Raw genomic sequence first — 18,655 nt, 5'->3', positions numbered from 1 at the left:
GATTCCACTTATATGAGGTTCCTAGAGTGGTCAAATTCATAGAAACAGAAAGTAGAGCAGTGGTTTCCAGTAGCTGGGAGGAGAGGGAACTGTTGTTTAATGGGTGCAGTTTCAGTTTTGCAAGATGAAGAGTTCTGGAAATTGGTTGTACAACAATGTGAACGTACCCAACACCACTAAACTGTACACTTAAGAATTGGTTAAGATGCTAAATTTATGTTATGTGTGTTTTACCACAATTAATTCTTTTTTTTTTTCATTAGTGAAAGAAGCCACATGTAGAGAAGATATTTCAAGGAAGAGCAAACAACCACTTACCCTGCCAGCTATTCTGGCTAAGATCACCTTTAAAAGGTTGTTTGTTACTTTACAAACAAAACCCAGACAGACCCACATTACACCAAATTCTGCTTTATGGGGGGAAATTAGAGTAAGGGTTAAGTATATCTACTACTGGATACTAATGCAGTGGACATTTTATAATCATTAAGACAAATAAGGACACAAGGAATGTGAAACAAAAATTACCAAAAAAAAAAAAAAATACACACAAACACACTAAAGGTGGTGGTTTATAGTTAAAAAAAAAAAAAGTAAGTAAATAAAAATATAAACTAAGCCCATAGCTTGGAATCTCATACTGGGGAACGTGGGCAGTAGAGATGAAATACAAATGATGACGTATTTGCAATGCTAGTGGCTTTTCAATAAATGTGTTCAACCTTGCAAAAATGAATGAATGGAAAATGAACGAAGAATGTAGAGGAATCAGGAAAGAAAGTGGGTGGGGGAAGAGAGAACAATGAGAGGATATAGGTAGGAAGAGTTAAACATCTCAGAAAATCCTAACTGCTATGACCAATCTCTTCAATTTACTGGCTTTGATGTTGCCACTGTGATGCTATGAGGGGAAACCCAAAATAATTCTTTGAAGTCGGTAGCATTAACTCTAAGATAAATTAAAGGCTTTTTATTTCTTCCTATAAAAAATGAAAAAATAAACTTGGATAATGTGGGAAGATAGTTACCTAACTTACAGGCAGCATCAGAATAAGATTAAATTCCAACAGTACTCTGTATCCAGTTCTCAGAGTACTGTAAAGTCAATACAATTTTAATATATTAGAGTAACTCATATTTCTAGGATAGAAATTTCCAACCTGGTCCTTAGTTTTCTTATTTTGTTAAGACTGGAAGAACAAGGCACCACATCTATAGCATATCCTCCCCCAAAGAAAGAAAATGGCAACACTATTGTCCTCCAGTGACTCAACAATGGAAGGGAAAAGGAGCAGAACCTGCCAGGAAACATGGGGGAAGATTCTGAGACTGAGTAAGATGGAGGATAATAAAAGCATCAGCTTTTCTAAGTACTTCCTCGTTCTCCCCAAATGAACTGAATTTAGCTACTTCTACCACAAGTGTTCTATTTCAGAAGCAGCAGAACTGAGAAATAAAACATGATTAGAATGGACTTAATTATTCGATAGTCTCATTTGCTGGTATAATGGAATGGTACTGATTTAAGGAAAGAGACCTAAATTTTAATCTACATTTTATTGTTGTTCATTGTCTTGGAAAAGACCATAAATCTATTTGGTCTTGGTGTTAAGACCAAATTGATCATATAATTTATCATTCAAAACAAGGAAACTTTTAAGAGTAAAAGAAGGTATTATTAAATTATGCCAGGACAAGACAAGTAAGCCGAGAACTGGAGTGAGTCTACTCTGTGACATAGTCATGAAGCAGTAGTTAATTTAGTCTCACATGTGCTGCAACTTCTGCTTCGTACTCATAATGAACAATTCTTGATTTAATTTGCTCTCAACAGTAAGTCCTATCCTGCAGAAGTTCAAGGCAAGTGAGAGGCCACTTTTGATAGTACTTTACATCACCTTCAGAAAAAATCATTTAGGAAGTAAGCTTTAGAGAGCCACCTGACATGGAGTAGGGGTGGGGAAGACTATTGTAAGAAGCATAGAGAAGCAGAGTTGAGATGGGTCTGAGAGGAGCAAGGACAGGAAAAGGACACAAGCAGACTGAGATTGTGAAAGAACAGGCAGAAGGAAATGCGCTTAAGAGTAGATTCCTAAGTACAGCCAAAGTGCCCGAAATAGTTCCTGTCACTCACCTAAAACAGTGAGACCAGTGACCCCAATGTTCCTGCCCCCTCTATCTGGAAGGTTGTTAACCAAACACTGGTAGGTGCCTGTATCTGAGAGCTGAGTGTTATTAATGAAGATGGAGACATTGGTGGCTGGCATGGTGCCTATAAATCCTACCCTACCATGGAACCGGGGGGCACCATCAAACGTCTGTCCACCCTGATACAGAATGACCTGCAAAAGAAAGCAAAGTAAATAAATTGGCCACTGCATCTCCTTCTAGACACATAACAATAACTATCTAGTAGACAGTCAGTAGACTGCACCAAACATTAGAAAATTTTTTTTCTAATCTTAGAGTTGTCACCAAGTTTTTACTATGGCACCTGTCCATAGGTATGTAGGGCTTCTGAATTCTTACATACCAAATTAAAAGAACATTGTTTCCTTACCTAACTCATATGAATATAAAAAAATGTCTTTATGCTACCCTTCTATCAGCCAAAAATATTTTTACCAGTTCAAAAAATTAATTCCAAAATCAAAGTTAAGAAACAGTTATTCTCATGCTTAATAGGACACAAAATGATAGAACACAGTTAAAGACTGAATATTAGTGAATGTCATAAAAGGGAAGAAGAGTTATAAGCCCATGATTGCTGTTCTTATGTCAATTTCTATTATCAAAGTTAACTATTCATGGGAGAGGACTCAGAATGGTGTTGCAAAAAGCCCTTTGGGCTGAGAGTGAGGGCTTGGTTCTATGACAGCTCTACCTGTAAATGTTTAGGTAACTGTGGTCAAGTCTTTCTTTGCCTCTTTGACTCAATCATTGACTCCTAAAATGATAAGTTGAACCAAATGATCTCAAAGGCTTAGTCCAATTATAAAACTTCCATAGTCTTCAGAAATGCAAGAAGTTTCTATTAAATATATCTACTTGAATTTCATATCAGAAAATTTAGCTTAGCAAATATTTTTCAGTAGTAATAAGTGTACTGAAGCAGAAAATCTTTATGAAAGAAAAAAAGTTAACTTTGGGAACGAAGGTATACTCATGATCACAATTCATTAATTTTCTGAGCATTATTTTCTGAAGTGGGTATCACATATTATGGGTCTTTTATCTGTAATTGATGTACCTGATTAGGTAGTAACTTGTATTTTAATGAACCCTAATTTATTTGAGGCTCCAGTATGCCTGGCTTTGTTTATTATAAAATATTTGTGAAATTAGCCAAATAATTCAAGTACTGCTATGCAATGTTACTTCCTTAACACCATCACTATCTTTAAAAAGTCCTCTCTCCATATGCCTATGTTAGTGCCAGTTCTTTCCTTTCAAAATATATTTTGCTTTTTCTGTCTTCGTATTTCCTGTCAGTGATTTTTTTTTTTTTAAATGAAATTCCAGGTCCCTACATAAAATTCTCAAACGAATCCCCTTGACATCTGTTAAAAAAACAAACAAACAAACTTTTGAAAAAGAGGATAACCTCTTCTGATAGTTGAGTGACTAATAATGTAGGAGTAGGATTTAAAACAGCATAGGTACACTGAAAGTGCCACCTTATTCTAGAAATCAAATGCGTACTCAGGATGCTTTCCTACCCTCTTCTGAAAAGATGAATGTTTAGAGGTAGCCCCGGATGGAAAAGAAATACCTGTTCAGGTTGGTTGGCATTGGAGAGAGGAATGACCATCCAAATGACATTGAGGTTAATGAGGGCAGCGCTGGTAGTGAAAGTGCAGGGCAGGATTGCTGTGTGACCGCGGGCCACTTGGATACTCCCAGGGCTCTCTGAGACTTCCAGGGAAGCTGCAACACCTACAGAAGAACGAACAGGAGATCATGTGCTCTCCCTTCTCTGAGAGCCCAAATCCCTCCAGAAAAGGTTTGTGTGTTTTACATTAGCGATAATGTAAACAGACTGACACGACAGTCTTACTAAACAACTACTGACAGTCACTAAGTCAAAATAACAAAAATTGTGCATCCATTTACCTCTTAGGAACTACAAGTGAAAAATATTAGAGGCTAGTTATTCTATTTTATAAGACACTGTCTGGTATTTGGCCAGATTCAAACACAGCATGGCAGAATTGAACAGAAAGGGTTTGAGTAAAACCTGAAATGGTGATGAGGGATGAGAAATAAGCTGAATTCTTCTGAAAGCATCCTTACAATGGCACACTGCAAAGTTAAATACTTATATATAAGTCTAACAAAATATGTGCAGGATCTAGAGCCTGAAAACTATAGAATACTGATGAAATAAATCAAATAAAACCAAATAAATGGAGAGATATGCAATGTTCATGGATTGGAAGATCCAGTATTGATAAGATGCTAATTCTCCCCAAGTTGATCCATAGATTCAAGGCATCCCAATCAAAATCCCAGCAGGCTTTTTGTTGATATTGACAAACTAATTCTAAAATACAAGAAAAGGGAAAGGGCAAGAATAACCAAAACAATATTGAAAAAGAAGAACAAATCTGGAGAATTCATACTATCCCATTTCAAAATTTGCTATAGAGATATAGTAATAAAGACAGTGTGGTACTAGCATAAGGCTAGACAATCAGATAAATGGCACAGCACTGAGAGTTCTGAAATTAAACCCTTATATTTTTCGTCAAATGCTATTCAACGAAGGTACAAGACAATTAAATAGGGAAAAGAATACTCTTTTCAACAAATGGTGCTAGAACAATTCAATAGTAATATACAAAAAAAAAAAAAAAACTCAGACCCTTACCTCATAGCACACACAAAAATTAACTCAAAATGTATCATAGACCTAAATGTAAGAGCTAAAACTATAAAATTTCTAGAAATAAACATAGCGGAAAATATGTATGACCTTGGGTTAGTCAAAGAGATCTCAGATATGTCACCAGACCCATAAATCAAAAGAAAGCAAACAAATAGGACTTCATTAAAATTTTGAAAACCTTTATGCTTCAAAAGATTTAATCAAGAAAATAAAAGTCAAGGTACAGACTGGGAAAAATATTTGTCATACATCTGATAAAGGACTTGTATACAGAATACACAAAGAATTTTTACAACTCAATAATAAAAAGACAAACGTTAAAATGGGTAAAATATGCTCAACATTATTACTCATTAGGACACTGCATATTAAAACCACAGTAAGACACATTACACATCCACTGTAATGGCTATAACCAAGACAAAACTACGTGCTGACAGGGATGTAGAAAACCTGGAATCCTCATTCACGGCTGCTGGGAATGTAAAATGGTACAGCCACTTTGGAAAACAGTTTCAGTTTCAACAGTTTGACATAAATTTACCATGCAACCTGGCAATTCCATTTCTAAGAATCTACCCAAATAAACCCAAAATACATCCACACACAGATTTGTCCATGAATGTTCACAGTAGCATTATTCATATCATACCCCCGAATGGATAAACAAAATGCAAGAATATCCATACAAGGAAATGCTATTCAGAAATAAAAAGCAACAAGTTACTGACACGTGTTACAACATGTATGAGCCTCTCAAAACCATTCTGCTAAGTGAAAAAGGCCAGATGCAAAAGACTACATATTATGTCATTCCACTTATATGGAATGTCCAGAAAAGGCAACTCTGTAGAGACAGCAAGCACATCCCTGGCTGCCTGGGACTAGGGAGGAGGGAGTAGGATTGATGCAAATAGGTTCAATGGAACTTTCTAGGGCGATGGAAAACTTTTAGAACTGGATTGTTTAGATGGTTGTACAACTGTATAAATTTACTAAATACAATTGAGTTGTATACTTTTAAAGGGCGAATTTTATGGAATGTAAATTATACCTCAATAATGCTGTTAGAATTCAAAAAAAGTAAACAGTGACTTACCAGAGCCAACTCCTGGGATGCCAAAACAAAATCAACTGTTATCTCTTCTGAAAAGAATATCTGCCCCACCCCCCTGGGACTACTGCACAGAATGAGACTAACTGGAGATTAAAATGGTCAGGGAGATCCAACAAAGAAGCTATTCTAATCATGAAAAAGTCCAAGGGAGTATCTCACACTGTTTTATTTTGAAATGATATTATCTCAATTCTCCCAAAGAAGTAACACGATAACATATGGTTATGCTTACAATTAGTTTAGAAAATAAACAAACACACATAGCACTTTCTTTTATAGAACTTCACGTTCTTCACATGTAGTCTGATGATGTTCTCAGTAAATTTGAAGGATAAACTGTTTCATAAAATAAGCCATTGGTGGTAGACTACAAAGCACTTAATAACATCAGGGAAAGTCTCTAAGTTAAATAACATTAGGGAAAATCTCTAAGTTTTAAAAAGGAAAGTTGAAAGAACCACCGGCATTAAGAGGCAGAAAGGGGAGGTTCTGTGATCATTCAACAGGCCATGAATAACAGAACAAGCTGCCTCATCAGGTAGGAGTGGGTTAAGGGAGTATATGTGTTAAAATGATTATGATAAATGCCACTGGAGATGTTTTTAGGAACAAGTGTGGAAGCCAAACTGGTGACAGAACCTCCATCACTTCATTCTTCAGATAATAATACTTCAAGGAAGAAGTGAAGGGAACACACGCCCTTAATCCACCCAGGATAATGTATACCTTCACCCTCAATGCACTCATTTCCAGCTGAACTCACACAATCTTTGATACAAATTGTAAAAAGAAAAAACAAATGTGAATATAAACTAAGAATGAAAGAGAAGTATGTAGATTGGGGAAAAGTACCAAAATATGGTAGGATTTCAGTCAAGGGAGAGTAGATTGCAGGGTAGAGGTGGGAGCTGGGGAAATAAAGCAGGTCTGCCAGCAGAGAGCAAGGTTCTGGGGTGGTAGAAGCTATGAAAGACCAACTTCATTTACTTCACATCTTTACGTAATGTTAACTTGAAATCTCAAGTACCAAGAGAGCTACGGAAGAAATACAAGTATTGTAGACAAGCTGCTTTCAGAACTTAGAAAAGTGTGGGTTTGAAGCTGGACAGATCTAGTTTGAAATCTGGCCCCAAATAAATCACATAATCTCTGATTCTGTTGCCTCATCTGCACCATAGGGCTGAATACTGCCATCACGTCATCCAAAGGGACGTGGCAGTACCGGATGTTGATGGCGGACGACGACAACTACCACTACAGCTACTGCTAGTTAATATTTAGGGCACACTGACCAAATAGCAAGTCTACACTAAATACTATTTATAAACATATACATACTCATACATACACACTCATTTAATCCTACGAGGTATTTATTCCCACTTTAAAGAAGAAACTGAGGCCCAGAGAGGACAAAAACCAGCTCAAGGTCACATAGGAAGTAGTAAGGCTTGAATTCAAATCCCAGGCAGTATATTTGTAGAGAACATACACTATACCACATATAACTAACACATAGAAATCAGTCCATAGATGTCGTCATTATTATCACGACGATGAAGTGTGATCAAAAGATACGGTGAATGTTTAAATAAAAAAGAGTATTACAGTAAAAGACACATTCCCATTAATCCCCTCAAAATAATCCCCCTCACTTCGAAAACACTTATCCCATCGTTCTTGCCACTTTCTGAAGCAGTTCGGGAAGTCCTTTTCCATGAGTGTCTTTACTTCATCCTCCATCATGACAACACTCCACGTCACACATCGCTTCTGGTATATGGTAATTTCTGTCAAATAAAAACATTAGTGTGTCCTCATCCACCAATTCACCGGATCTGGCACCGTGTGACTTCTGGCTGTTCCCCAAAGTCAAAATGACCATGAATGGGAAACATTTTGAATCAGTTCCGGATATCGAGGCAGCCATGACAGCATAACTAAAGACACGAAAGAGGATTTCTAGAACTGCTTCAGAAAGTGGCAGGAATGATGATATAAGTGTGTTTGAAGTGAGAGAAAGTATTTTGAGGGGAATTATTAATGGCAATGTATCTTTTACTATAATAAATTTTTATTAAAACATTCACCGTATTTTTTGATGGCTCCTCATATAGCATACAATCCCCAAATTTAAAACTAGTATGGACTTTTATGTAAAGCCATCAGATGGAAACTTCCACAACTTCCTGCTTCCAAACCAATAACTCAGCTTTGATCAGCCTCATTGTCTTCTTCTCTCCTGTTAGATTAGAGCAGCTCATCTAAAGTCAACCCCTTGTCTGAGCATAATTTGCAATCCATCCTCATGGCCTCTTTAGTAATCTTATCATAGACGTTCCCTCTCTTGAAGCGTCAACCTCTCCTATTGCACTGGAGCCTTCCTGATAGCATTTAAATATCCTCAAGTATTTCCACTTAAAAAAAATCCCCCCCCCCCCCACTTTACCCCAGTCTCCTCCAGGGACTGCCCTTTTCTGATGCATCATCTTTAATCTTTTTGAAAGAGCTGCCTATCCTCGCTCTCTCCATAGAGACTCTTCTGCCATTCAGTCTTCAACGCACTTCTTAAAAAATAGTTCTCCCTAGATTTCCCAGAGACCTCCTGATGCCTTCATGACTCTTGTGGTCCTTCCTTGACTCTCAGGAGCATCTAACAGTGATGTCCATTCCCCCTCCTTCTTGAAACACATTTTTCCCCTAGCTGCAGTGATATAATTTACTCTAGCTTTCTTTCTGTATCACTGGATACTTCTCAGTTTCTTTTGCTATTTCACCATTCTCTACATGGCTGCCTTCTTTTATGCTAAACTCTCTCCCTACAGATTCTCATCTACTACCATGGCTTCGATTCTTTCATACATGACAATGGCTTCCACATTTCTCTCTCTAACCCAAACCTCTCCTCTTATATTCAAATGCTTCCTAGACATCTCCATGTAGCTATCTCAAAGACAACTCAAGTCAACTTGTCCAAGATCAACCTCTTGATCTTGCCCTCCACGCCTGCCTCCACTGTATATCCGGCTCCTTTCTAATGTTCCTTATGCTAGTGAGAGGCTCAACCACCCACCTGGTTGGACATGTCAGAAACTGAGAAATCTTTCTCATCATCTCCAAAACCCAATCCATGATCAAATCTGATCCGTTTTATGAACTATATTTCTCTTGACTTCTTCAGTCAGAGCCTTTGCCTGTCGTCTGTCTGATTTGCTCTGTTCCGTACCCAATGCCTTTACCTGGTAATCTCCCACTCATCCTTCATATTAGCTCAAGTCTTACCTTCTCACAGAAGAGCCTTTTTCCTGACCCTCCGCCTACTTCAGGATCTCATAAAGCACTGTTCCTTTCATTCTGAACACTATCCAAACTTGTAATCATACTGTCATTAATGTGATTATTTAAAGTATCTTCACCAGTACACCGTAAGGTATATTAAGAACTTCATTGCTGTAAGCACACAGTAAGAACTCAATGAATACATATTGCTGAATTGATCTAATTCAGTTTCCACATGAAAATACTAGGGTCCAAACAGACAGACTTATGAAAGGTCTTAAGATTGGGAACTGCATCTTCTGACTTCCAATACAGTACGTTTTCTACCACACCAAATTTCCACAGACCATATCTCAGAAAACTAATTATATCATTGCTTGTATTATGATTAGGATGAAGTGCTACTTCTGTACCAACAGAACTGACACTGAGCAATAAAAACTCAATTTTTTTGTAAATACTCATATATCTGTTCTACTCAGTCTCATGTGGATAGAAACATTTAACTTTTTTATAAAAAAGGTTGTTAGGCTCTTTAAGCTGTCAGCATTCTCTATGGAACAGCATTCTGAAAGTCATCCAACACCCTAAAGGTATCAGATATTAAAATATCAGATACCAAAGTGAGTTTTAAGGTAGACTATCCTGATGGATTTGCACAAAGAAGATGGCTGAACACCAGCTATATAACTTTTAGAACTACACAGAGAATGGGTCAGGAGTGAACATCTGTAAAGAGACTTTATGGAGAGAATTTTTTATTAGAGCTGTGGTGTGCTCTAAGTCCCATGCCATTCCCACCCAGCAAAGCTGCAATAGTGCTGCAATAAACATAGGGGTACATATTTTTTTTCGAATTAGCGTTTTGGATTTCTCTGGATAGATACCTAAGAGTGGAATTGCTGGGTCATAAGGTAGTTCCATTTCCAGCCTACATTCCCTGAATGTGTCATGGCAAAGGGCATCTGAATGTTACCAATGGATCAGGTGTGAACACACGTAAGAGCTGGTGCAAGGTCATCTCAGATGCTGTCCAAGAGGGCTGTGTCTAAGGAGACTTCTACAGGCAGGAAGCGGCAGGTAGGCCTCTGCGTTCCGAGAGGGTGGAGCACTGGCACACTGAGAACTACACATATATTTCTGTGTATAAATTAAGATTTTCTGGTTTTGCTTTATTTATTTTTATTTATTTATTTTTATTAGTTTCAGGCGTACAAAGCAATGTAATAGACATTTACACCCCTCACAAAGTGATAACCCCACTCCCCCAATCTATTGCCCCTCTGACATCATATATAGCTGCTACAATTCCATTGACTCTATTCCCTATGCTGTACTCCACATCCTGTGACTATATATACAAGTGCTGGTGAGGATGTGGAGAAAAGGGAACCCTCGTGCACTGTTGGTGGGATTGCAAACTGGTGCAGCCACTATGGAAATCAGTATGAAGGTATCTCAAAAAACTGGAAATGGAACTGCCTTATAACCTAGTAATTCCACTTTTAGGTATCTATCCAGAGAAATCCAAAACGCGAATTTGAAAAAATATACCCCTATGTTTATTGCAGCACTATTTACAATAGCCAAGACATGGAAACAACCGAAATACCCATCGGTAGACAGCTGGATTAAGAAACTGTGGTACATTTATACAATGGAGTATTACTCGGCCATAAAGAAGAATGAAATCTTACCATTTGCAACGATATGGACGGACCTAGAGAACATTATGCTAAGTGAAATAAGTCAGACGGAGAAACATAAATACCATATGTTTTGCTTTATTTTTCAATTCAGAGTGATCAGAAAAGTTGTATAACCTGCTTAAGTTTACATCTACGGAAAGAACTGGCTTTTGAATAAATTTAAAGAGATGCGGAAGACAAAATAAAGTTGCGCTGTGATTGTGTCTCAGGATTCCTATTTAATATACTGATTCAACTGAGTATAATTAAAAATTTCTTAGAAAGACTAAGAAGGAAAGAAGCGGGTGTTTTTCACATTTTAAATACTTAATCCTTTTTTTTTTTTGGCTTACTAAAAAAACAACTCAAAATCCTGTTTCCTTTTAGAGTGCATTTCCATGTTTGAAATTCTAGGCAGGAATTTAAACTTTAATGCAAAATATTGGATTAAAAATTCATTCAAAATATCTTACAATTTGCAATATTTACATGTAGAATGCATAATTTAAGAGCTAAATTGGCAGCATTTTGCACACTTGAATATTTCCTTACCTTCACCCAAGAAAAATTAAGTCAACTCATGAATTCTGAATGACTCTTAGCAATTAAATAAGACATAAAAAGCACATGTCCCAATTTCCTCTGAGTAGCTGAAATCATAAATAACAGTTGTTTATACTCTTTCTTTAGGCCTCTACTTCCCAAGAGTTAAAGCAGAAAGAAATTCATGTTTTCTCAGACCAAGGGATACAGTTAGAGGAAAATAAGCTGGCAGCAAAAAATCCTTTAAAATCTTAAGAGGGATCATCCACACTACATGGCTAAGAGAACAGACAAAAGACCTTTCAAAGTGAGTGACCTGCTAGACTCAGAGGACACAAAACCCTCCTTACAAGTCTGTCAGAGCCAGAACACCTGAAGTTCAGCATGAGGCCTGGCCCAAGGAATCCAACTGAGACTTCAAATAGAATGTTTGTTGATGCCTGTGGAGCGTGTGCTCATGTTTCAGAACCGTCAGAACACTTCCCTCTGGGAAGTCAGTAAAGCATCAAAAGGATCTTTGGGAGACCTACGTTGTCCTTTCACCCCAAATGGTAATATCAGCAGTCCCAAAATGCTACTGGCTTACATGATTCCCATACGATTTCCTAAGTGCTGTTTTTACATGTAAAAATATAGTATAAAATTCATTTAACTTTTTCAAATTCAATTTTGTAGTTCCATCAGACCAAAATAAATTTCAAAACATAAAAACTCTATGCTATACTCCTTGTTTTCTGCAGGAAACTATGGCATAGCACAAGTCTCTAATATCATAGTGACTTTAAAAACAAATAACTTTTTTCATACTTTAACCAAATTTTAGTTAGATGAAACAATCTGTCTTTATAATTCTTCTTCATATATACACGTGTGTGTGTGTGTGTGTGTGTGTGTGTGTTTTAAATTGCCATCTTAATTAAAAAGAATGTGTTAACTGACATTAAATTATATTTTGGCCATCAACAGTACTAAACTAAATGATGAGTAAATATCTGGTTAAGTTGATCAATGTAGATGGCTTTATTATGCATTGGTAATCTACATTAATCAATTTGTAGGATCACAGCAAATCTCTACTTTATTTTATGCCACATTAAACAGTATATTTTATTACTGGTAAACAAAGGCAGGCTACCATAAAATTATATATCCTTATCTTCCGGCTGAAGCATTGAACACTTATACATGTTCCACGGTACTTTAGTATTATTATTTCCATGATATTATGGTTCCCCTTAGATGCTACTGAAGTGCCTTCTCATTGACTTCTCCTTTCCAACTATAAACAGTCCTCAGGGAGCAGGCCAAGGGCAAATAGCATGCCAGGGAACCAGGGTACAAAAATTATTTCTTCAAATATGGTTCCAAAGAGCAGATCCAGAGATGAGGCAGAGGCATGGATAGAAGCCCAAAGCCCTGTACTGAACCCGTGCCCATGCTCTACATTATCAATCCCCTTTGTCACTTTTCAAATGTTCAGAAATTATATACATCTGCCTATTTGGCCCTTTATGTCATGACATATCTATTATGTGGGTGACATTTACTCAGCAACAGATCCTAACACTTGATATGAACTTGATTAGAATCCTCTACAGCAAGTCTCCCATTATCACCCTCTCCTGATTTTATATCTAGATTCAGGCATAGGTGTTCTAGTCCACCTAGGAATTCCCTTACAGGGGTGACCACAGTCCGGCAATGTTACAGATGATTTACATACATATTTTGCTTGGCCTATATAGTCTGACCCACACAGAGTTTTCAATACTTTGAATTTCTTACAATTAAATAACACAGAACTCTAGATTACCAACTTAGCTTGAGAGTAACACTGGGCCTGCATTTCACATGGCAGTTGATAACCGATGCCCCTTTAGACAAAACATGCGTTCACTCTCCACACTGCCACAATCCCCACCACTCCCTGTTGTTCTACGATATAGCCCACTTTACTCAGTCAGGATAGCTGCCTGACTCCTGTGGGCATTCGTGTTTGCCATCCCGTTGTAAAACTAATTGAATAATGTGATTATACTTTCAAGAGGCAGAAGCAAGCTACAAAAGCAGAAGGAGGTTTTGCAATGCTAAGGAGGACATAACACTATGATTGCCACCATAGCCACAAATCCCTTCAGGGAAAGCAGAATGAAGCAATTCCTTAAGCATGGGTCACTGTGATTTGTGACAGAGAATCTCATTCACACCCTCGCTACGAGTGTACCAGGAATCAACACCTGACCAAAATAGTCACCAACAGACTAGACAGTTGTTTATGAGATAACTGTCATAAGAACCTTGTCAAAAGATACATAAAATACAATGATGCCTGGCTAATCCAATAAGGCCTTCCCTCTTGGTGGGGAGTTTGAGAGCAGCAGGACAGGAAGAGAAAAGAGCTAGTTCACTAAAATAGGAATAAGAGGGACATTAAATAATGATAAAGGGGTCAATTCATCAAGAACATAATAGTCTTGTGTATGTAACTAACAACAGACCTTCAGAGTACATGAAGCAAAAACTGATAGAAGTGAAAGGAGAAAAACAAAACAAAATAATCATAGTTTACAATTATAGTTTTATAATTGGAGATTGGGACACTCTTCTGTCATTAGCAATGATATACAACAAATCCATAGAACAAATAGATAAAATCGGTGTTTAAATCAGTAAAAATACTTAAGACCTAAACAATGAACTTATGAACAAAGCAATGAACCTAAGAGATTTTAGGACACTCTACCAAACATCATGGAATACACATTATTTTCTAGCATACATAAGACACTCACCAAGAATAAAATCATACAAACAATGTGAATTAAATTAGAACTTAATAACAAAAAGAAATCTAGAAAATCATCAAATATTTATAAAAATCCACTTCTAAATAATTCACAGGTTAAAGGTGAAATTACAAAGAAAACAGAAAATATGCTGACTTGCATAAAAATGAAAACACAACATATCAAAATTTATGGGAAGCAACCAAGTACTTAAAGGAAAATTAACAGTATCTAAATGCTCATATTATAAAAAGAAGAAAGGTTTATAATCAACAATCAAGCATCCACCTTAAGAAACTAGAAAAAGAAAAGCAAATTAAATAAAAAAACAAGTAAAAATAAATAAATAAAAATGAAGACAGAAAAATAGAGTAAATCAATGAAATCAAAGCTGGCTCTCTGAGAAAGTTAACAAAATTGATAAATATGTAACCAAACTGATCAAGAATATAAAAGAGAAAACAGAGGTATGAAAGAGGGGATATAACTACAGATCCTAGAAACATTAAAAGCATAACAAAGGGATATTATAAGTAACTTTATGCTAATAGATTTGGTAACACAGATATATAGACAAATTGCCTGAAAGACACAAAATATCAAAGCTCCTTCTAAAAGATATAGATAACCTAAATAGCCCTATGTCCATTAAATTTGCATTTCAAAATCTTCCCACCAAGATAACACCAGGTCCAGAGAGCTTCATTGGTAAACTCTGCAAATTATTATTGCTATTTAATAACAATAATAATAATAATATAAAAACTATATATGAACCCTTCCAGGAAAAGAGGGAATACACCCCAACTAATTTTATGAGATTAGCATTACCCTAATACGAAAATCCAACAAAGAATGCAAAGAAAATTAGAGACTAACATCCCTTCTAAATAGACACAAAAATTAGAGACTAACATCCCTTCTAAACAGACACAAAGTCCTTAAAATATTAGCAAACTGAATCCAGCAATATACAGAAAGAATGATTAATCATGACAAAAGTCATGTTTATCCCAGGAATGCAAGGCTCACTCAGTATTTGAAATCAATATAATTTACCATGTCAAAATACTAAAAAAGAAAAATATATACATAATCTTTTCAATGGGTACAGAAAGCGTGACAAAAATCAATATCTATTCATTACAAAAACTCTCTTCAAACAAGGTGAAAGAGGGAACTTCCACAAACTGGTAACAAGCATGTGCCAGAAAATATACTTGTAACATTATATTTAACAGTAAAAAGACAACTTTTACTTAATGGCTAAAGTTGCTTTCTTTCTTTGTTCAGAAATAAGGCAAGGATGTCTGCTCTTCACATGTCTATGCAACATGGAGGTCTTAGCCACTGCAATAAGGCAAGGATAAGAAACAAAAGTCATATTGACTAGAAAGGAAAAGTAAAAATGTATCTTATTTGCAGATAAAGCAAACATCTACATTAAAAATTCTAATGAATCTACAAAAATGCAACTAATTCTAATTAATAAATTAGTTTAGCAATGTTGCAGAAAGTTATGAAATTTTGGAAATTAAAATTTAAAATAATACCATTTATAATAGCATCAAAAAGACAAAACACTTAAGGATAACTTTAACGAAATATCTGTAAGACCTAGACAATGAAAATTACAAAACTTTCCTGAGAAAAATTTAAGAACCTAAATAAATGGAGAGATAAAGCATGGCTATTAATCAAAAGACAACAGTATTAAGATGTCAAGTCTCCTCAAATTCATCTATTGATTTGATACAATTCTAATCAAAATTGTAGAAATAGTCAAACTGCTTCTAAAATATACATGTAAAAGTGAATACTAAAATGCCAATTTTTGAAAAGGAACAAAGTTTGAGAACTTGCAATACCTGATTTTAAAACCTACTAGAAACCTATGGTAATAGTGTGGGATTGGCATAAGGACAGACATACAGAGAGTCCATAAATATATCTACACATATACGGTCAATTTATTTCCAACGAAGTAGTCAAGGCTGGTCAGTGGCAAAAGGATACTCTTTTCAAAAAATAGTGCTGTAAAAATTGGACCTACATATGCGAAAATATTAACTTTAACTTTACCTTACACCTGATGTAAAGTTAACCTGAAATGGATCAAAAACTTCAATTTAAGAGTGAAACCATAAAATTTCTGTAAGGCAATATAGGAGAAAGTCTCTATGACTCTGAGTTAGAACAAGATTTCTTAGGATACAAAATAAATGGACTATTAAAAATAGATAAATTAGACTTTTAAGGTTAGACTACAAAATGCATGATTAAAAAATTGATAGACTTTAAAAATTAACAATTTCTTGTCTTTAAAAGACGCTATTAAGAAAATAAAAATATCAGTCATATTTGGGGAGAAAGTGTTTTCAAAACACATCAAGGACTTGTACTTCTAATATACTAACAACTCTTACAATTCAATAACACAAACAACCCAATTTCTAAAACGCACCACAGAAGACATACAAATGAGTAATAACACGAAAAGATGCTCAACTTCTTTAGTCAACAAGGAAATTAAGAGCACACTGAGATATCACTACACATCAACTAGAATGAGTTAAATTAAATGACTGACAACACCAAGTGTGAACAAGAACACAGAGCAACTTGAACTCACACATTTCTGGGGGAACTGCAAAGTGGTGCAGTCACTTGGGAATAGTTTCACAGTTTCTAACCAAGTTTAATATACACTTAACCATATTAGCCACCAATTGCAATCCTAGGTATTTATCCAAGAGATATATGCAAATGTTCATAGCATCTTTTTTCACAATGGCCAAAAAAACTGGAAACATACTGAATATCCATCAACTTGCAGATGGATAAAACAATGGAAAATTACTAGTCAACAAAAAGAAACAAATTGCTGACACACAACATGGAAAAATATCAAAAGCATTGTGCTAAGTGAAAGAAGCCAGAAACAAAAGACTATACAGTATGCATCCATTTCTTTTTTAATTCTATATTATGGAAAGGGCAAAACTATAGGGGCAGAAAGCACACCCGTGTTTGCCAGGGGCTGGAGCTGGGGCAGAGAGAGGTAGGCCACACAGAATGACTACATAGGAGCATGGACAAACTCTGCGGATATAGAAACATTCTACATCACCATTGTGGTGATTAGAAGACTGTAAACATTTGTCAAACCTCAACAAACTGTACACCGAAAGAGGGGGATTTCATTGTATGCAAATTGTACCTCAAATCTGATTTTTTTAATTAAAATAAAACGGGGGGGATGTTGGGAAGCTCACAGAATCACTAGACGGAGAGAGAAGCAAGCTCAAGGCTAAACTTCTAGGAAAACACCAAAACTGTGCTGTACAAGTGGCCTGCTGAGAAAGCTGCTGCAGCTGTCCCTGTCGCCAAAGCCTAAATGCCAGACCCCTACTGCACGACTAATGATGCCAGGCCTGTCTCAGGCACTGCTCCCTACACTGTCATGCCTGAAGCCACACTTGTCTGCTGCAATCTGTGCCAGCAAACGGAAGCCCAGCACAGAGCCCGTTCATCCCACTGCTCGTGTCCAAATCCTGGTCTCACCTACGTGCCTCGGCCTGAAAACCTGAAGTCCAAGCTGCAGAAGAGGCTGGATAGCTGAGTTCTCACTTCTGACCCTGGAGAGGTGGACTCATAATGTGGTAATTTCTCCAAATGTATTCAATATATGATGGCCAGACACGAATAGAGGAAAGGTTGAGTAAAGCAAGCAGTAAATGAAAACACTAAAAAGTTATTTGTCTTTCTCTTGGCTCTCCCTTAACTTTTCCAAGCCTGTCTTTGTCAAGCTCTCCGTATTTCCTTACCTCATAGGCCTTTACAAGGTGGAAAGCTGAAACTACTGAAGACAAACAGGCTTCCTGTCTCTAGTGAAATCTGGTGCTCACTGAGGAAACTATACTGAGGGAGAGGAGGTGGGAGTGACCACCTCCAAATTTGAGAAAGGAGAAAAGGGGCTATTAAGAAGGGGATGGAAGCTGGCCAAGTTCCTGGCGAAGAGGGAACCCATGCTCTATTTTGCTCAGAGTCCAAGGGAAACAGCCAGCTCCTCAAGGAGGACGGCTGCCCCCGGCCACTGTGGCTCTCTTGGTGCAAGATTCCTGGTGTTCCACAAAGCACAGAAGCTGCAAAACAAGACTTCAAAGAACCCCAATGGCTCAAACGTGGGGAATGTTAGTTATCAGAGGGGTCTCCCAGTGTCTTGGCTCTGTAAGAGATCTTGCAGGGTGGAGGAAGGAGCCTGAATAATAACTGATATTAAATTTCCTGCCATTCTGGTAAGAAGAGAATCCCAGATTTGTATTTAACTTGATTTACAGATAATAGATGAATA

At 36.7% G+C, this 18,655-nt stretch overlaps 1 protein-coding gene across 6 annotated transcripts in view; it reads right to left on the bottom strand.

Moving 5' to 3' along the window:
* IGSF11 (immunoglobulin superfamily member 11) overlaps positions 1-18,655 on the bottom strand; it is a 119,867-nt gene that overhangs the window by 19,007 nt on the left and 82,205 nt on the right. For 5 of the 6 annotated variants that reach the window (XM_074331563.1, XM_019716775.2, XM_074331562.1 and 2 more), the window contains 2 exons: positions 3,773-3,936; positions 2,135-2,342 (listed from right to left, as the gene is read on the bottom strand). In XM_074331563.1, coding sequence (XP_074187664.1) covers positions 2,135-2,342; positions 3,773-3,936 — 372 coding nt within the window. The remainder of the gene's footprint in view (positions 1-2,134; positions 2,343-3,772; positions 3,937-18,655) is intronic. The other variant, XM_074331564.1, reaches the window with a different exon arrangement.

This window comes from Rhinolophus sinicus, linkage group LG01 (assembly GCF_036562045.2).
Source record: "Rhinolophus sinicus isolate RSC01 linkage group LG01, ASM3656204v1, whole genome shotgun sequence".
NCBI lineage: Eukaryota > Metazoa > Chordata > Mammalia > Chiroptera > Rhinolophidae > Rhinolophus > Rhinolophus sinicus.
This window is presented reverse-complemented; position numbering and strand designations above follow the sequence as displayed.